This window comes from Aythya fuligula, chromosome 2 (assembly GCF_009819795.1).
Source record: "Aythya fuligula isolate bAytFul2 chromosome 2, bAytFul2.pri, whole genome shotgun sequence".
Lineage (NCBI taxonomy): Eukaryota > Metazoa > Chordata > Aves > Anseriformes > Anatidae > Aythya > Aythya fuligula.
In genome coordinates this window covers 26,517,745-26,538,358 of record NC_045560.1, presented here as the reverse complement: position 1 = coordinate 26,538,358, position 20,614 = coordinate 26,517,745, and the positions used below count along the sequence as shown (strand labels likewise).

General features: G+C 44.3%; 1 protein-coding gene across 3 annotated transcripts in view; it reads left to right on the top strand.

Annotated features, from left to right (window-relative positions):
* The first annotated feature begins 3,101 nt into the window (after positions 1 to 3,101).
* SLC25A13 (solute carrier family 25 member 13) overlaps positions 3,102 to 20,614 on the top strand; it is a 97,717-nt gene continuing 80,204 nt past the window's right edge. The window contains exons 1-3 of one of the 3 annotated variants that reach the window (XM_032181341.1): positions 3,102 to 3,153; positions 4,952 to 4,966; positions 8,714 to 8,728. In XM_032181341.1, coding sequence (XP_032037232.1) covers positions 3,142 to 3,153; positions 4,952 to 4,966; positions 8,714 to 8,728 — 42 coding nt within the window. In that variant the 5' untranslated portion in view covers positions 3,102 to 3,141. The remainder of the gene's footprint in view (positions 3,154 to 4,951; positions 4,967 to 8,713; positions 8,729 to 20,614) is intronic. The other 2 variants (XM_032181342.1, XM_032181343.1) reach the window with 2 other exon arrangements.

The window sequence follows — 20,614 nt, the reverse complement described above, 5'->3', positions numbered from 1 at the left end:
GAATCAATTGTGCTCATTTCTTTTGGAAGTTTAGGTCTTTGCCACAAGGAATTAGGCCATTTGTTTATTTCTAGGAGAAGCTGTACTTACAGGAAGACATACTTGGTGCAAGTTTTGTGGTAAGTTAATATGCGCCATACTATTCGTGCTACTGTATGTATAATATAACACAAAAGAAGCCATCTGGAAGAAAATTACTGTGTTGTGGGGCAGGCAGAAGGTATACTGAGGGAAACAGCTCACTAATAGTCTTGAGGGTCTTGGGTCAGCCTTTGCTTTACCTTGGTCTTTCACTGACGTATTTGGTGCACTCAGATTTTTCCAGATCAGATTTTCCCACATCCAGTTATTTCCAGATCTTTACAGAACCAATAAGAAACTTTCTTGCCTTCAGGCTACATACTGCAATGCCTACAGCTTAGGCATCAAGTTGCCATTGCAAAATCCAGAACATTGCAAGAGACTTCATGGAAAGAATAATGAATGTCAGAGTAAGCTGCAAAACGGCTAGAAGTCTGAGCTCTGCTTTATAATCAATAAAAAAATGCTGATGGTATGGCATATACTTGTATCAGTCCTTAATGAAGACTAAAAAAGCCTATGAGTACCAGGCTGTCAGCCTCTCCAGGGTGATCTTTAATAAACTCAGCAAAATCCTGTGTGTCAATTAAGATACAGTTGCTCTGTTACATAATAACCTACTACACACCAAGAAGTGAATCAGCTCTCATTCTCTTCTACAAATAAACAACCAAAGCCTCATTTTTCAGCTCATGGACAGAGGCCAGATACTAGGTTGTGACTTACTTTGGAAACAAGCTACAGATCTTCCTGCAGAACCTGTGCCCATATGTATAAACAAATTCAATTTACCCTATATCAGAAGAGGGAACAACCAGGACCATAACTCTAGGTTGTGTCCTGTTGAAGAGAAGAGCCTGGGTGTGACTATGTGCTGTGTCTTGTGACTATTACAAGAACAGAAAAAGCCATTTATTCAGGAGACATGACCTCCTAACTTCTTTGAGAAATACTTATATATTTTGTGATGAAAACTGACTCAGAATTCACATCTGCTCACATCACATCTTACCATACAGCATAATCATGCTTCTCTCTGATCCAGCTGATCTTGGATTCCCTTCCATACAATGACACAGCTTCGCTAAGAAGAATGATAAATGTCCCTCCCCTATTCCCCAGAGCAGTCCATGGTTTTGTGGTTAAAACATACTGAAAGGAATATGAAACATGGGCCTGAATCTAACCTAAGTCAACGGAGGACTTTGAAAACAAGTTGCTTATGCAGCCAAAGAGAATGCTGTAATCTACCACAGCCATATCACATGCCATTTCAAAAGCGAACATTAGCCTTCACTGCCTTTTATAGGAAGATAAAGAACTTGGGCCTGTGCATGTGCTCTAGATGTGGACAGATACCTGCTGAAACCTTTATGCTGATTGCACTCAGGTTTTCATACAAGGCAGGGAATGACCTTCCAGCCTTGTCACGACCGAGACACTCCTGAAGGCTTGCTCAGGACTTCAGGCACTTGGAGCTCTGAAAGGCTGGGAAATGAAGTGCTAGAAAAGCTTGGGTGCTCTCACATTTAGGGAACAGTTGAAAGAGGCTTTCCAGAGTCACTGCTTTTTATTTACTTGACTATTACCGCCAGTCTACTTGAAACATGTGCAGGTTGTTTGTTTGTGTTTTTCCTTGATAATGGGCTCAAGACCACGTGGCAGTATAACGTGAGAACTGTAGGAATTTTCTTAGCTGTCTCAGTTTTGAAAAAAACATCACATTGAGGCTTGTTTTCACAAAAATAAAGCTCAATAGGACAGACTTTCAGCCTTGCATCTAAATATCCTGGCTTCTGTATATTCACAAAATGTTATATTTGTATTCTAAGACGATTGTTATGCTATTTTCTCTCTGTAATTTTTCCTTCCTTAGTGGCATTATTAAAATAATCTGAGATTGTTTTTGTTGTTTATAAATGGACTGCTATTATCTATTCATTTGTGACAAGGTGACAGTATTTATTCATCCAGTTGTTTGCAGATAGAAACTACATAATTTTTATTTTGTGTTCACTTGAAAAGGTGTGGCTGGAGGAAGGCTCCAAGTCTGTTGTGCCCTAACTGCTGTTCTCTAGGTCAGAGAGAACTGGGAAGAAGGGAAAGGCTGGGCTTTCTCAGAGAGAGCTGTGCACACGCAGCAGGAACAAGGATGCAGGGCAGGCAGAAGAGGGAGAGAATCCAGCAAGTGAGAGGGTTTGACAACAAGCAGAAACTGGAAGACTGTTGAGAAGTAAAGGAGGTACGCTGTCAGGTCTCACAGGTGATGGAAGAAACTTCTCAGGTACACAGAAGACTGTAGCATTTGCTGTAAACCAAAAAGTCATTAATTTACCGAAAACAAATGAAGTAAAAGAGCCATTCTCCAAAGATATATAGAGGGGAAGGGCAGATGAGTTTATGAATCCCTTTCATTTCACTGTTGTCTCACTCTAAGACAATTGACGACAATCAATTGACGGGTTAATCGCTCTGGTTTATATTTTGTTAGTTTCATGCATGTTTCAAGCTCCTTGGCTGCAGGACCCACCTGCGGCCAGCCTAAAATTTCCCCAGGAGCCGGAGGCCACGAAGCCAGTGCGAAGGGGCATCGGCAGGGCCAGCGATCACCCCCGTGGTGGCCAGGGCTGGCGTGCCAAGCGGTGTGCTGCCAAATGGCGTGCTGCTAAGCGGTGTGCTGCCAAACCTGCCTCGACAGGCGGGCGGCAGGCAGCGTGCAGACCGCCTTCGAGGCCGAGCACGTTGTGCTTGTGGTGGCTCTGGGCACGGCCACTGCTTCTCACTGGGGTGCTTGCAGGCCACGTTCCGGCATCAACAAAATTCGGCTGGTGCTGCCTGCTCCCAGGGCATCTCTGAGTAAAACCAGCCCCGGGCCGTGCCGGGCCGAGGCGTGCAGCCAATGGGCCGGGCCGAGCCGTGCCTGGCAGAGCGCTGAGGGCCGGCGCTGGCGGGCTGGTGCGCAGGCGGGGAAGCCGCCTGCCGCGGTCGGAAGGGAAGGAGGGAGGGGAGGGAAGGGAAGGAAGGGAAGGGAAGGAAGGGGGTGGCTGCGCCGGGCACAGCATGGCTGCCAAGGTAAGGCACCGCGGGCGGGCGGGCGGGGACGGGGCTGCGCAGGGAGCCCGCCGCTGCTCGGCACCGAGCCGGCGAGGGCAGCGGGGAAGGGGAGCGGGGAGCCGGGGAGCGGGGGGAGGCCGCCGGGCGCCCGGCTGCGGCTCCGGCTCCGGCTCCGGCTCCGGGCCGGATGGCGGCGGGGGCGGCCCCGAGCGGCTCCGCAGCGCCCGGGGAGCGGCGGCGGGGCCCGGCCCGGGGCTGCCCGGCCGCTCGCCTCCGGTGCCCTTCAGCTGCTCCCTGCGGCTCTGCCCCCGGTCCCGCCGCTCCCTCCCGCACCAGGCGGCCGGGTGCCTCCGGGTTAGGCTCTCGCGCTGCTGCAGGAGGGGAAATGGGTGAAATATTTTTTCATCGGGGCTTTAAGCACACGCCTCCACCCCCCCAAAAATAAAAAGGCAGTGAGGTAGCAGCCGGGTGAAGGCCACGCTGGAAGCCGGCAGGTTTAGCTGTGGCTGTAGCGCTAGGCCTGACTTACATAAAGTACCGTGTGGCCAACACATCTGGTTTCGCATACAGAGGCGTTTTAAAACCCAGCAGCTCGCATCCTGCCCCGGTTGAAGCCAGTGATGACACTTAAATTGCAGAAACATCAAAAAGTGAGGCTTTGAGCAGCAGAGCCAAGCACACACAGGCCTGCTCAGGCACTGGCCGGAGATCCACGTGCCCGGCCCCGCTCAGCAAGGCCATGACAGAGCTGCTCCTGGCGATATCCAACTCTCTAGGAACTTGGCTTGTCCGAAATACAGCCAGTTTTAGTGGTTGGACAGCACACGATTCCTCTTTGCCATGGTATACAAAATACTCACCCCCCAACCTTACGTTTATTATTAGTATTAAGCTTTCTATTATTATTATTAGTTGCCCACTGGTCCATACGCACAGCGTATCACTTATACCATGAAACTCTAGCTGTACAAACACTTGAGTCTTCAGTTCACTCAATTTATGAAACATCTACTTTTTTTTTTCCTACATCATCTTTCCCTCTCCCTCTTAATCTGCGATCCAACTGAACCTATACTACTCAAATATATTTTTAAAATGTTGTATGCATAGCTAGTGTTTGTCTAATCAGGTACCTCATGCCACGCATTTGCATGGTGGCCTTTCACTTTGGTTTATCATAGAGGTCAGACCACCAAAATCTTTCCAACAGCGTGTTGGAAAGGCTAAACGCTCAGGGAGAAACTGGGCTGAATGCGGTATGTTTCAGATTACGTCCAGCTTGGCAAAGAGGCACCTAATAAAACAAATACTCAGTTGTTACTAGCGTCATAAAGTTCCTTGGTGCATTGCAAGACAGAGATACAGCACTTCGTACTGCAGGTTTTACAGCCCTCAGGTAGCTTCAGAGGAAAGCTTCTACGTGTGGTCTTGAATGACCTATGTTAAAAAAAAAAAAAAAAAAAAAAAGGCAGCAGCACATGGTAGAACTGGGAGCAGCTAGAATGGATTAATTATTAAGTTACCTTGGGAGACTTGAAGGGTTTTTATCTTTTTGAGGTGAAATGGTTGCTGTTAAACTGTTAAACACAGATGACTTTCTATTTTTATTGTAGTCAGCGACAAAATGTAAGTAGCGTTTTGTGCTCTAACGGTAACGTCTGAGCTCAGGTTCTGCAAGCACACACATGAATAACTTTGCCACACAAACAGCTTCTGGGCCTGAAGTTATTCACATGTGCTTGCAGGCATGGGCCTTGATTTGTGTTCTAACTTCCTCACTGATGCATCTCAGTAATGTTTGCCTTTTTCACCTCAGCCAAACAATGGACTGGTGAGTTGAATGATTTTTCTAAAATTCCTTCGGTACCTTTTCCTTGCCAGTATCCTGCATGACCGCTTCCTTTAATTTTTTAATTACACCATCTTAGGCGTACAAGGCTTTGAAACTGAATGTAATTGTTCTTCACTTGCAAAATTCCACTGTTGACATTTTAAGTGGACTCCAGGAATTCGGTCTGTCAGGAGGAAAACCCAAGTGGGATACTGTTAAGGCTGCATAGTTAAGCACTCAGGTATCAAGAAATGGGCAGAGCTTTTTGTGTGGAATCTTTAATGTGGATCACAGGGCCATGTAATTTTCACCACTGCTACTTAGTGTCATACAACTTATACAATGTTTATACAGTGTATAAGTTTTTATACCTATTACACATAAATGGCTTTTGGGAGCCTTTGGAAACATTTTCTGAAAATGTTTTGCAAAAAACTTTATTATTAATTATATTGGCACAAATTTCTAGTGAAAACTATAGTTGAGATGTTTCAGTAGACTTTTACCCCATTGATAACTAAATTATCAACCTAAGTACTGACTTCATTCCCTGAACTGCACAGAACACAGGCTATGTGGAAGACCTTTATGGTAGCACACGTATAGAGCAGCAAGGAACGTGTACACAGTGTCTCGTGCTTTATTTCTTCATTTTTGAGTGTTTAACAATGCAGGCGCAATGTTTTGTCTGCCCTTTAGTCACATCTAAAGAGGCAGGTTACATAATCTAGCTAATGCCACTTGCTATTCTCCCGGTGTGTGTCCTACAGCCAAGTTGGCCGTGCCTGCTGAGTGAATGTAAGCTGCCCGGGCTCGCACGCTGGTGCAGGGTGCTGGCCCTGGCAGCTGTATCAGACATGTGCAAAGTGCGACTTGGTATCTTTTTAAAAGCCCTACTGCTTGTTAAAATATAAACGTATTTTCAGGGAGAGGTTCTGAGATAGTTCTTAATGAAACCTGTTCCCACACCTGATTTTCCCTTTGCTCCTTTGCAACTTTATCTGTTCAGCTTCAGGCCAGGGAGTGATATTTACAATGGGAGAAAGTATGCATATATATATACGTATATATATAAACTTTATATTTCATAACCAACAAGCTACATTAAAAAGCTAAAAATTGTATTAAAGCAAATTCTGAACTTGATTAATTTCTGTAGACTCATTAAAGCTTAGAAACAGTAAAACACCATGGGCTTTGCATGAAAGCACTTGCTCACCATTAAACTTCACCTCTGCCATGGACAGCATGTGAATAAATTTCGGCATTTGTATTGAACCGCATAGTACTTATATAGGATAAGATCTTTAAGTACCGTGGTATCTCCCTCATTTTCTAATGTAATTCATTTCTGTGCATGCGTGAACTTTTATCCATTGGGCGCAAGCCGGTTGCCTCAATTGTCTAGAATGTATAAGTTGCTTGTTTAAAGATTACTGTCTTACCAACAAAGTGCAACGCAAATGTCACGTGCTAAAAAAAACTAGTTGTAAAATGACTGTTCGAGTACAGGCATGAACCTTACATCAGTATCGGGTGGGACTCCTTGCATGCTTAATTTTAAGTGCATGCATCAATCTGTTGAAGAGCTGAGTGCCTGACTGTCAAAAATACATCAGTAAGGAGGTAACACAAAGAGATTTGTTGCTGACCTTACCAACATGACGATATTGGGGATGTCTCTAATGCTGGGGAAAGAAGCTTTGTTATGCAGTTTGGGTATATTTAACAACTTATTCTCTTTCTGCTTGTGTTGGTTTTCTGTTTGTTTGTTCTGAACTGTTAACTATGGAAGCTGTGTCAGTGGAGTTACGTGTTGTTTCTGGTTACTGTCGTGTTTACTATTAAAGATCTTAAACCTTGTCATGTCAAAAGTAGTTAGTGCCCATCACAAACTCCCTGTGTCTCGTGGTGTTCACGTAGTCAGACGTTTATTTCCCCTGAGGACCCCAGTCACACGAGGTATGTCACCTTGACTGAGCTCACTGGAGCTCTGGGAAGGAGCGATGCCGCTGGCCCTGGCTCCTTAGGCCTTGGGGTCTGGATGAGCAGTGGCTGAAATACGAACACCATGGCAGTAAGATTCAAAAAGATTGCGATTCTAGACAATGCCAAAACTATTCGATGCTGTTGCAACCATGCCATAAGGGTTGTTTTGCTCTCATGGGTACCTAGCGTGTTCCTTTTGTGCATCATCCAGCTGCATCGTGCCTCTTCATTCAGCTCCTTCTCCCGTGCTCCTTTCCTCGTGCTAGCAGCAGGGTGGGATGTGTCTGGGAACGGGACGAATTCACTTTTCTTGCCCTAGATGATGCCATTCTTCCTCCAGCAAAATGGTAGTGCAGAATGGCATTGTATTGCATGTGGATTCAGTGGACGCTCAGAAGGAAACAGGGGAGGGAACCGAGCATCACGATGGGTGCTGTGTCCACGAGGGGAGTGCAGCCCCTTACAGACAGATGCCAGCCACCCAGCAAGGTCAACGAAATTGTGGGGGAAGGTGGCTGGTGAGTAAGGAGAGAAGCAGCTCTGTTTCCTGGAAGCATCACCGAGTCTGTGTACCGTAGGTTTAGTAGTGTCATGACACTTAATTGCATCGTGATCACTTTTTTGGTCATAATAGTGCAGTGTGAGGGCTAAGTGGAAGTTCCCAGTGCTGGTCTGTACGGGCCCAGCAGTGCTTGCTGTGTAGGTTAACCTTTTGGAGCTGTACATAAGCGTGTACATTCTTAAATTCTGTATGTAGCATGCATGATTCTCTCCCCTCAGAAAAAAAAGTGTATTATTATGCTGCTAATGACTTTTTGCTGTGCCTTGACTTCTTAAGGCACCAGAATTGGCCTGGTAAAGGGACACTAAATTTATGTGGGAGTCGTGGTAACTTCATGCCTCTTCTAAGTGCAGACTAGCACACGTGATGACTGTGACAGAAAGGAAGAAGGAAGCAGGCAGCTTACTCTCCTTCCCCCTCCTCTCCACCATTCTTACGCATTTGGTTTCATTCGGTTTCATTTACTGCACAGTTCTTTGCTCATGCCATTTACCCTCCTGGGGACAGCTTGATCCCACAAGGTGAGTTGTGAGACCCACTGACAAGAATAATCCCAAGGAGGCAGCCACCCAGGGAGCGACTCTTCTGGAAAAAGTGCAGAGAGCTCCCTTCTGGGAGAGCAGTTACCCTGAAAAGGAGCTTTATTTCTTTGTTCCTTTTTTTTGTCTTAGATGTGTTTGTCTGTTTTATGTACTCCTGTTTTTTTCCCCTTTCCTTTACCAGAGCAAGGTGGGGGCCAGTTTGTGGATTTGTGTCTTTCATAGGTGAAATGGGATCGCATGTTGCACCTGCTGGGGGTTTTAACACGTTCTTGAAACCTGCTCTTTTCCTTTCTGGTGTCTCTCTAAGAGAGCAATTGCAGCGTAACCTCACTTCCAGGATAGCTCTGGGAAAGTGCTGCTGGACCCAGCAGTTATGCATATACCCTCACGTGCATCTCTTCCCTTGTGATAGCCACTGGAAAGTATTTTAAGTTACCTGGATCCTGTCACACCAGGAAATGAACTCCTCTTCCTATGCAGCTTTGTGTCCCAGCAAGTTAGAGATGCTTTGCAAGGTGTGCTTCAAATGACACGTTAAAGGCATTCTCCCTGACCTTGTAATCTAGACACGCTTACGTCCCTGAATGATAACAATGTGTCTTCTGACCAGCTTGTTTAGGCCAATATCTATTTTATTTATCTATGTTGTCCAAGGACTATGACAAGGAGGTATGTGATACTGCGTTTCCTGGAAGATGGCATGAATGTGCTGCTTAATTTTAGCTTCAGTGTTGCTTTTGATCTGTGCAATTGCTGCTGCTTTGGCTATAGAACGGCTCGACAGCGCTGAACAGACCCTGTATGTTTGTGTGGCACCAAACCTGAGCTTGTGTAAGGCTGCTGGGCACTTCTGTGATAACGCTGTTTTGCTTTGAGCTGCTGCACAGCCTTCAGAAACGTAGCAGCCGATGTTTTTATGGTGCTAGATAACTGTAGCTAGTAAGATGTAAGGTTGCATAATTTCTGGTGCATTCCCCTTCTGGAAAGTATCTGTATCTCAGGCATTTGTAGGGAGATAAAGAGGTCCTTATAAAAATACTCTATCTTCGATTGCTTTGGAATAAAGCAATTTCAACCGAAGCTTTGTTAAAACACTTAAAGGAACACTGCAAATGCATTTTTCATAACATTTTAAAATAATTTCATGCTATTTACCATACCTTAGAAACGTGCAATTGCAATTATATTCTTTACCAAAAATGTTACTCGGCCTGCACAAAACCCAGTGTGTTAAAGGATGAAATTGCTCATAGGGAGTGGGTTGTTGGCATTTTTCTTTCTCTTTAGAGAGAGGAGGAGAAAAAAAAGAAACATTTGAGAGAATGGAGGTGTGCACACATGTACAGCAAACTACATACATTTAGAGAAGAAAGAGGAGAAATAGAGCTTGTCACAAGGCTGACAACGACAAACTCCTCTTGCTGGATACTTGTGAGGTGCCTCAGCTCGGCTGCTGGAGCCGTGGTTTTGGTGTCCTGCAGCCTGCGGTGCCCCGTGAGGACTGCTCCCTTGCTGGCTCAGTCTTGGGGTCTCCCTGCAGCTCTGCCTTGCTCACGGGCTCACCTCTAGGGCCTGTGAAAACCAGAGCCTGGAACTGAGGCACAGAATGCCTTTTGGCCTTCTCTAGATCAAGACCTCCACACCTCACTGTTAGCCATTTGGCTTTGGCAGGAGAATTAGGAAACCTATCGGAGGCGTGCAGGACCAGGTATCAGCAGCAGGCAGCGTGCTGAGCAGTGGGCATCTCAGCTAGTGGGGGGGAATAACAAGATAAGGACCTCGGAGGAAGATCCTCAAGCAGCAAGCCGTACGTCTCTGCCTGAGGCAGGGCTGCTGCCTGGTTAGCCACACGAGGGCTGGGGGAGCAGGCCAGGACCCGCTCAGCTGCTGGTGGTGGGGGCACCCGGCTGGGAGGGGAGGTTTGGTTCTCCGGTGCCACCAAGCTTCTGCATTTTGCATGCCTGGTGCCTGGGCCTGCCACGCTTTCGGGGGGCTGCTGTGCGTGGTGCTTGGCTCGGTTTTGGCAGCGCCGGCGGGACGTGCCCCGCGCGCGGCTCCTGGCTGGCTCCTGACATGGCCGCCCCTGCGCTGTGGCGCTGCCGGCTCTGCACGCTCCTGGGGCTTTGGCAATCCTGAAGGTCTTAAAACCGCATTTTGGCTCGTGGATGGACCATGTTTTGCATCATGCTCTGACCGGTAGCGGAGGGTGCTAATGGGCCTGGCCCTCGGGGGCTGAGCAACGTGGATTTTGCAAATAGTCAACAAGCGTTTGATTTGGGGAGAGAGCGCTGAGGTGGGCAGGCTTCTGGCCAGACAGCAAAACCTCTCAAAAACATTTTAAAAATCATCTTAGTGTCATCACTGCTATGTGGTTTAGGAGGTTGTCAGTTCGTTTTTGGAGCCCTCAGCTAAGCTGGCCCAGGCCTTGGGGCCTGGTTCATCGCCTGGCAGTGCCTCCACACTGATGCCGGCACTGAACCCGTGGTGGCCCTTCTGCCGGTGGGGAGGTGCCCCTCGGCTGGCTGAGGCACCTCTGTGCTTCCCGAACCTCCAGGCCATGGTGTTTTACGAGCCAGCCTAACCCTGAAGCTGCCATTCGCCTTGGATGTTATTACTAGGCACTTAGTAGCACAAGTTGGGTAATGTAAGGTACCTGTTTGGTTGGTTGGTGGTGGTTTTTCTTCAGCTTGTTTTAGGTCAGATCTGCTCCCTAATACAGCTCACAGTAAAACAGCACAGAAATGAGAAGGATTTTTTTTATATATATATTTTTAAACCAAAATTAGGTCTGTCCTGTTTTCTGTGAATCAGGCAATTCATTTGTTGACAGCCCTGATGAGGTAACTGTACAGGTGCCAGGGCTTTTTTCCCTTAACGTGAGATGCACAGGGCAAGAATGTAGACCCAAGGATGTAATGGTAAGTTCTGCATGGACAAAGCTGAGGCTGTCACGAAACTAGTTGCTTAGCTCATGTCCCTAGCATTTAGCTGAATGCCAGTGGGCAACAATCAGACTAAATCTTTAGAAGAGCAAAAGTAAAAAAATGGAACTGAAACACCAAGAAACTTTCCATTTAAACATTTATATTAGTTTCTTTGGAAGTCTTTTGTCCCATTTTCTCTCTGTAGTCCAGTAACTGCACTCACAGGAACATGTTGAAAAGGAAAATTTTGACGTGAATTTTCCACAGAAGCAAAAATAAAAAACAAGACTGCCCTTGTTGCATTTTTTTTTGTTTTGTTTTTAAGGATGTCTCTCTGGTTGGCTTATTTATATATTCGAATGTGAAGTGACTTTGCTGTGGAAGGAATAACTACTGCCTTTTAGGCAAGTTTACAGCTGCATTTCCCTTGATTAGCCTAGTGGGTTCCTACACATTTTTCTGACAGTGCTGATCAGCTCTAGCTCAACACCGAGGGAAATACCACACAGAAGACGACCGGTGTTGTTTTTTTTTCCCTTAGCTTGGTAGTTGTTGAAGTACTGATACACCTTTGAATTGGTAGACACTGTGACCTCTTCTGAATTATCCATAATAAAACGTACAAAGGTAAAAATTAAAACTCTAGTTACAATGAGGCTGGGTTTTAGGTTACTGCTGCCTTTGTGACAGTGCACTCCACATACCCTTGGTCCCACTCCCTGCCACCCCCGTGTTAGCATAACTATTTGCTTTGTTCATCCCTTCCACAGGAGCCCCAATCTCAAAAACTTTGGACCAGGGCTGAAGGGAGGGGAGGTGTGTGTCCCTCTGGGAGTTTGTGCTGGGAGATGTTATGGGATGGGAGGCACAGCCCTGTCCATGGTGTTTAGGGCTCTGAATCATCAGGCTGGCAATATAAGCCTTTTGGCTTGTACCAGCTGATATTTACATAGGCATTATTGCTAGCTGTTTCTTGGATTCTCTTTAGGTACTTTTATTTGCTTTCTGGTTTTGTCTGGTTTTAGATCTCCAGGTTTTGTTATTGTAGCTTTTTTTTTATTTATCATATCGTAGTTAGAAAGGTTCTGTCCCCGCAGCAGCCTTTCTAGTGCCTGTCAGCCTGCTCTCCTCGTCAAGCAGTTGAGTTTACTGAATTTAGATGTAGGTTTTTTTTGGGGGGGGCGGATCTGGGACTTTTGATTGCTTTTGCACCAAAATGTTAGCTGTGGAAGCTGAGGTGAACCCAATTTTGGTTCTCACCCAAGCTCTTGATCAAGCAGTGCCGAAATAGCCTCTCCTTTTCAGTAGCTGTAGATTTTTGTATGAGCCTATCTCGTCTCCTAGGCCTATCCAAATTTTCAACATTCTTGCAGTTAATGGTCCAGGTGGCTCTGGTGGCAACGAACAGGACAGATAACCACCCTTGAAAGTGTTACTTCTTGCTCCACAAGCAGTCCTTATGACAGGCTTGAAGACTTCTCAGCCATTTGAGTACTGTTTGAATTACTGCTCTGGTTAAAACTAGGATAACATAGAAGAAAAAAAAAAAAAAAAAGCTGTTAACACTGCATCTTACTGCATAGTTTAGTTAATTCTGCTGTGTTGTGGAGGGAAGCACACAGAGGTATGCCTGTCTTCATTCAGGCATGTAGGATCATCTGCTTTTTGAAGTGCGGTGCTTCACTGAGCACAGATAAAGGCTGCGCTGCTCCAGCACCTCTGCTCTAAATGTTGGCTCTCTGAGAAGTACCAGCAAAGCCGGTATCAGGTAAGCAGGGAGGCAAGCAGTACAGCATAAATTGAAGATGAGTCGCTGAAAAAGTGACCTTTTTGAAGCACATTAAATGCTTTTTAACCAGTGTACCTCATTGTCCCAAAGGTGCCAGAGCACAGATAGACTGACCTGCTGTGGGGTAGGTTTGGGTAAACCAGCAGCAATAATCCTAGAACCGTAGTTACCCCTAGAACTATTGGTGGTCTTCCGTTCAAAACAAAAATATTAAGATACCTCTTAATAAGAAATTTAAATAAATATATTTTTTCAATCTTTAGGTCCGACTGTAAATCAGTCCATGTGAAAGTATTATACCCTCAAACTCTTAACATCTAGTTTATAAATATATATATATCAATATAAAAACTTAAAGGCTTTTAAGGACTATTTTTGCAGTTATGGGGACATACCAGAACAGTAATATATGCGCTTTGTACAACCATGATTTTGATGTCCTTTACGATTAAGGCAATCGAAGAATTGTAAGGAGCAGCCATCAGTCCAAAGCTAGAGCACAGAAGAAGGTGCTGTGTGGCTGGATGACCATCGTTATTTGCCAGCCTTATAAGTAGGTAGCTGATGTTTTTTCTTCCTCCTCCTTCGGAAGCATCTATATTAGTGTCCTGGTGTATTAAAGCATTGGCTGTAGAGATATACAGCCACTGAGGAAATGTAAAGCATAATATCGCAGAGCAGTTGTAAAGCTGCGGAGGGAGGGAATGGGGTATCAAAGGCTGAATTTTTCTGATACAGCTGAACAGATTTATCTTAAATTGAAAAGTCTAGAAGGATGAGAATAGCAATATGTTGTATTTGAATTCAATTTATTTCCCCAATACAAATTATTCTTCCCGCCCATTTCTGACACTGTAATGATGTTGACACTTCATAAGTTAAAACCCATAAGAAACTGATTAGGTGGAGTTCAGGTTTGTTGTGTAAAATTCTGTTGGAACACTGATTTTTCCAGCTTTGTGCTCAATTTTATATTTATCTTTTCACATAATTCAGTTTCTGCAGCTGACTGTTACCTGATCTTTATTCACTGAAGATTTTAAAATGTTCTTTCCTGGAACCGAGCTTCATTTCCATCTGAGAGAATAAGTTTAAACTCCTCACAAAATAGAAGGTTCAAAGAAGGCTCCTTGGCAGGTTGGAGTCTTTTTTTAGTGCCGGCTTTGCAAGGAGACGAGGAGAGAACAACATCTAGCACGCTCTGTTCTTTTGTTTTTCTTTCTGGCATTGCACACTGGGAAAAAATATCTATAGATCTGAGAATATGGAGTCATGGAAGGGCACACATTTTTCTACCTTCTTCCTGATAGTGTTTGCATACTGCCTGAAAGTGCACTTAGTCAACAGCGGAGGATGCTTTCACGAGGATGATCCTGAGCCAAATGCCAATCATCCCGCCAGTAGGAGGAAGAAATTGTAATTGTCTTCATATTTAAGTTGCTGGGTTTTATCCCAACTTCTCTGAACTCTCTCAGCCAATAGAACCGTCAGTTTTTTTTTTTTTTCTTTTTTCTTTTTTTTTTCCAGTCAATGGATATTTAATTCTGGGAAGTTAGCAAATGTGCCCATTTAATCTAAGTAAAGCAGTAAAGTAGAATAATTCTTGTAAGGAATAAATTAGAGCAAATTATTCAGTGTTGGAGTAGCTTGAGCTGCATCTGACTGCATCTTTCATCAAAGACTGAGAGCTTTGCAGTTAATCAAAATGCAGGTACCATCTCCAAAACAGCAAAAGCCATCAGCAGGATCACGACACACAAATTCTATGTCTGTGCAAGCCACTCTGGTTGGGAGGTCTGCATTCAAACGTGTGCATGGTGCCTCCAAATCCAAGTGTGCATATAAATATGTACAACGTGCGTGTATGTGCATAGCGCAGCCCCCTCAGGCCTCCTGCACTGAGAAATGAGAATATGAGGTCTTCTGCCTTATTATTTCTTTCCATTTCTGTGCAGTTGTGCTGTGGCAGCTTCTTAGCTGAGTCTCTGGATGGGTGTGTGATGTTACAGAGCAGGAGAGGGACTAGGATTTGCCAGCTCTCAGCAGCAGGGCAGGAGGCTCCCTCCCGAAGGAGCTGATTGAGAGGCAGGTTGTGCAGCAGCAGCCGAGCATTATCATCTGTCCCTTGCTCCGTGACTTTCCTGTCGCATCCATCCATCGCACGACCTGTTACCTAGGTCTAATTTGGGGACGGAAGAAAATAGGTCTGAAAATTAACATCGCTGAGCAAACAGCGGGCCATTTGTTGGTGTAGTCATCTTTCTGTGCCTTGCAAACATGACCCGGGTCTACTCTTCCCCGAATCCCTGGCTACTAAAACCTCTTGGTCACGTGCTCTGTGATTGTAAGGCTTTATCATGTTTGACAACTCCTGCTTGGTGGAACATCACTGATTTAACAGAGCTTTGGCAGAAGAAACCTTTAAGCAAGGCACCGAGTCTGAAAAGCCATTAGGAAAAAAAGCGGTATGTAAAAATACCGTGTCTGGCTGATTCCTGCTCCCAGCCCATTGTGCAGGCTGAATCTGACTAGAGAAATCTTCACGTGTTTAGGGGAAGAAATTTTTGAATAATTTCGCATTTCCATTAAAATAGTTTTTGTCACTGACATCAAGTCAGCCTTCCTCCTCCCTGTCACTTCACCTGTCTAACGCTGCTTGCCATTGTGTGTCAGTCTAACTGGAAGCTACTTTGTGAAGATCATGAATTAGTCCCATGTTGATGCTGTACAAAAGGAAGAAAAACATGGCAACAACAAACTTCCTGCAGTTGCTTTTAACTCCATTCACACGCCTGAATCTCTTGATCTGCATCTTTTCTCTCAAGATTGACTGGTGGGAAGCAGTGGGTGCGGTCCTTCCTGCTTTCGGATGCTGTACTGCAGAAGTTTTGGACTTCTCCTTTCCTCTCAGAGTAAAGAAAATGAGAGTAACCCTAACCTCTTTTGATGCTCCTGTAGATTCAGTATTTTGGTTATGAGTAACCCAAACCAGAAGACATAATTCTGAAGTGTGTAACCATTCAACTCAAATACTGCATAATTAATGCAGCAATTAAAGCTTCCTTATTTTATATGCCATTGACAAGGATGGTAAACCAGCTTTTTCCTATTTCTTGCGGATGTGTGGGGAGGGAAAGAGGAGAAGAGGGAACTGCTGAAAAATGATGGAAACAGCATAGTATGGAGAACAAGACTTTCAAATGCATTATTTTCTGTTTTAGACAGTTTTATACACAATTGCTGTCTGCAGTTCTTGTATGGCTTAGAAAGTGTGGGGGTGCTTTGTCCTGTGTGTGACCCAGAGTTTGATTAAATATAAAGTCATATCCTGACGAACAAATGAATCTACAATAAAAACTAGTGTAAGGTCTCCTGGCTATTCTGTTCACTGTTTGAAGGCTTCCTGGGCTGACACAGTTTGTGAAAGCCGTGAGGAGTAATCACGGTTTGATCACCCAGTGCTTTCATGAGGCAGAGCATCAGTTTTTGCTTTTCTAAGGCCTGGATCAACTGGCCAGAAAGGTTATTTGGGAGTTTTACCACGTTCACGTCAGTCAGTGGTAGAAGAGAACCACACTGTTGCATTCTCTTCCATGTTTCATCATGTATTTTTCGATTTTAGTTTAACTGCAGTGTTCCTGAAGAAAAAGGAAATCCTTTTCTCGACAAATCAAAATGATTTAATTAATTTTTTCTCTCTGCTAAAGATGCCTGTGTGAAAGTAATCTTAGGATTTTTTGTTTTGTTTTTATTTTGTTTCCTGTCTTTAAATCAGAGTACTCGGTTTGACATCATCATGATTTCCACAGCAACCAAATGATCTCATAAAAATACTGTGATGTGACTATGCAGCACAAGTAAATGTAATGTTTTAATGGAACAGCTGTTGCTTTATGCAAATATATGTAATAACAGAGACTCGCTGAGGAGAAGCCAAATCATGCAAGCTAAAATCAGAATTGATTCTAATTAAAATGGATTAAAATGCTGGAAATGTTTCCCCAGTTTCTTAAGGAGAAATGAGAGGTTTTGAGTTGTTGTCAGGTACCTTACAAATATTGCAAATTTTGTAAAGTTATTGTGAACTCTTTGATAATTTTGGCCAAGTTGCTGCAAGCCAACAGTGGATCAACCTTTGGTAATACAATATCTGCCTTATGTGACTGATTTAGATCATCTGATATTCACATGTGAACCTGAAAATTATTTCCAAGTACACTTGTTAGTAGCTGGAGCCCTCTGTGCAGGCCCCTATCAAGAAGGAAGGTCACATTCCCACTGTAGCCTGTAGCAGCCGTGTAACCTGCCAATATTTAAGCAGCAACAGTTTGGTTATGGTTAATACTGAAGATTCTTGTTTTCTTTTTCCTTCTCATATTTCAGTAGCATGGTGTTATTATTTGCCCAAGTACCTGTTGGAAGGCTGCTGCTATTTTTCTTAGCTATGAGGAAAGGTTCCTGACTACAGGACTGAAGGTTTTCTTTGACTCCCATCCTTTACAGCCTTCCATAAGTTTGCTTTGTGCATGTGGTGCTGCCTGTTTCCATTACGCAGTTGTCTTTTGTTCTTTTACAGAGTGTAGAACTGGATCCATGCATACACAGGGATTCATGCCCACTCCCACACCCTTCCCAGCTCTCCGAGCTACTGAGGTGTAGCATTTTGAATAGAGTTGAATAGATGGATGTGGTTATAAATAGGAGCTTGGAAAGTGAACTTCTGTGTTCAAAGAAGAAAACACAACACTGAAACAAAATACATTTACCTGTCAGTTATTCCTGCATAATTCCTGTCACACAATTATTAGTCAAGGCATGAAATGTATAGGAACTGTTCTCCAGCTCATCGCCTCTTGCAGGTACTCACGAGTGTGAAGTCACAAATAACAGCAGCTACTCTCGCAACACCTTCAGCTCGACCTCTCCAAAAGTTTATAGCCACATCCATGTAATGCTTTCTTATTTCTTTATAATCATGAGATTACGAGTTACCTAAAAGCAGAGCATTTTGTGTTGACACCCCTCTACGGCGCTGCTGTCCCTGTGTGTTGTTTTCTTCAGAGAGCAGCAGGTTCTCGTTTGTGGCTGTAAAACAGTTCTGCCAGCTCACAGAGACCTTGTGTCACGGCATAACCTCCGCAACACTGACAGTCGGGAGAGAAAAGCCAGGAGAAACCTCTCGAAACACTGTTTGGGGTGTCTGTGGATGCCCTTGTTCTCTGGCAAAACACAGAGGGCTGAGGGCTGGGTAAAATTCATGTTGCCCTAATAGTCTGCCACTTCTCCTTGTTGATTATTGAGTGGTATTGGTGTCTTTTTCTGCTGCTTCCAGGAACTTGTTTTGGTCTTGCTGTTACACTGGAGAATTTTGCTACCCTTTTTGTCTTTGGGTTAAAAGTTCTTTGGGTTTATGTTCCTGCTCAACATAAGCCCATAAGCATGAGCTTTACCTCTAGGAAATAAATTGCTAGCGCTGGGATAACTGCTGCTGGGAGCTGAACGTGAGGCTGGTGTCGTCCTGAGCTTATGGTCAGTGCACTGGCTGTGCAATGGCACTGTTGTAAGCCAACAAGCCCTGGGAGAACCAAAAGGTAAAGTCTATGAACTGGACTGAGGGAGCTGCCAAAGACGTGTTAGCAGGCTGATATTTGTGATGCTTGGATGTGCCTCCAGTTCTGAAAGGTGTAAGGAAGCGAAAGGGAAGCAAAGTCACAGTATTAGCATCCATCATGTATCATTCACATGTGTTGAGCAGGAGAAGGGGATTTTTGAAAAACACATGTGAGTTGATGAAAAGGTCACTTGACCACTATCATTTGGAAACAAACAGGTTGTTTTTATTGAAGAACCCCCAATATATCTCATGTGCAATTACTGCAGTTGTTCAAGTGAGCAGTGATCTCTAGTTTAAGAGTCAGTGAGATATATTAATAGTACGTAATGCCATAATAAAACAGCTTGCTTGTGGATCTTTGGATTGCAATACTGAAGTAAAAACGTGTTGTAGAAGAGGTATGAGACAATTTGGGATACTGCTTTGAGGAAGAAGATGGACTGATGAGCACTTTATGGTAGGTGGCGAAAGTGGTGGAAGAGCTGACCTTTCCCTCCTAGCAACACGAAAAGTTGAAGAGAGATTTCATTTATTCATAGAGTTGTTTTCAGCTTCAGTTTCTTGCCGTAGCATAGTGCTTCACCTTGTATCACAGGAATTACAGCAATTACTTCGTTGTCCTAGTCCGAAGGCTGCCTACCAGCTTATAGTCCGGTTTGTTCCTAAGTGTATCGTCTAGTATGTGCTTAAATTTTGAAGCAGATAGTACAGGTTGCAGTGTGATGCTTGTCCCTTTTGCTAAACGTTTTTGCTGAGCAGTGACTGTGCCTAGCTATTTTTACCTTAATATTGGACCAGCTGTATGGTCCATCTGTTTTTCAGGCCTTTAATTAAGAAATCTGTAGAAGTACACAGTCTAGATGCCTTTTAACAAAGAAATAATTAGCTATTCTTTGAAATTCTTATACTAATTTTCCATAAGGTATTTCCTACTCCCACCTCTGTTTCTGGACCTATTTGGAAGCATTTGAGGAACTGGACAAGTTCTGTATTTGCAAGGTGACGAGAATTTTCCTGGGTGTACGTAATTGTATGTTGGTCCCCTGATCGGTTTGTATCTAAAAACACTATCGTTTATTGGGAATGTCCTTGTGCAAGAACCAGCTTACAAACAAGCCAGCTGCAGTAGCTTTGGGACTTTGAAGGTAGGATCAAAGGTAGCAGGTAATTGCCCAATAAAGTAGATCTGCTGGCTTTGATGCACTTGGGGAAGTGAGGCTTCCACTTACCATCGTGCAGAAGCTGGACTGGGCATTGTCCAGAGATTTGTAATTGTGACAGGCTGAAGATGGACGAGAATAGTTTGAGATTGAGATTTGCTGTCTCTATCAGCTAGCAAATTTTTTTTCTCCTTTAGCACGGTGGGAGGTAGGCTCAGCACAACTCTGGTTTCAGGAGCTTTATTCAGTAGCTCTGCATACCAGATCAGCCTGTAGAATCCAAGAAGACTTTGTTGATTAGTGTTAACAATTATTTTTCTTGGCTTCATGGTCCACCTTATGCGTTACTAGACAAAGGAATACAGTAACTGCTACTTGGATTGGTAAACCTACGCTTCTGCAGAATATAACTGTAAGCCCAGTATGTTCAACTGTGAGGATGAAAGCTGTTTTTAGAAAATAATATTTTTTGTCTCAAGGCTGACCATGTTCTCACCGATCAGACTGAATGCAATAGGACTGCCTGCCTAGTACTTATCAGCTTCTCTGACTTTCCTTCTTACCCTAACCCTTGAGTAGATATGCCAAATGCTGATTGTATTTTCCTAGGAGAGAGATGCAGCGTGCTATGAAGGAGGTCTGGCAAGAGGGTCGCTTTGATCCGGCGTGCTGTGCCAGCTCTCTTTGCAGTTGTCTGGTTCCCTGCTCAGTGAGTTGGTCCACATCTTGCCTGCAGACTTCCCAGTACTGCTGAACTCTGCACAGATGGCTTTCCATTTCAGATCACAGACAAGTCCTTTTCCTTGGAGTCTGTGCAGAAAGAATGACAGTGCTTTTATTGAGGTGAGAATAGGCAGAAGCATGCTGGGCTAATGGAAAAGGATGACTGGGGAAGCTGAAATAGGAAACAGTGCCCTGACAGATGTTGGTGCGGAACACTGCTGGCGATGCTCTGCGTGATGAGGGAGAGCGACCAAAGAGAGTTGCTAGGTTAGAAGAGCTTTTGTGTGTGTTTGTGTTAACATTAATGGAAATGTGGAAGCAGAATGTTTCTCATCTATGTAAGCA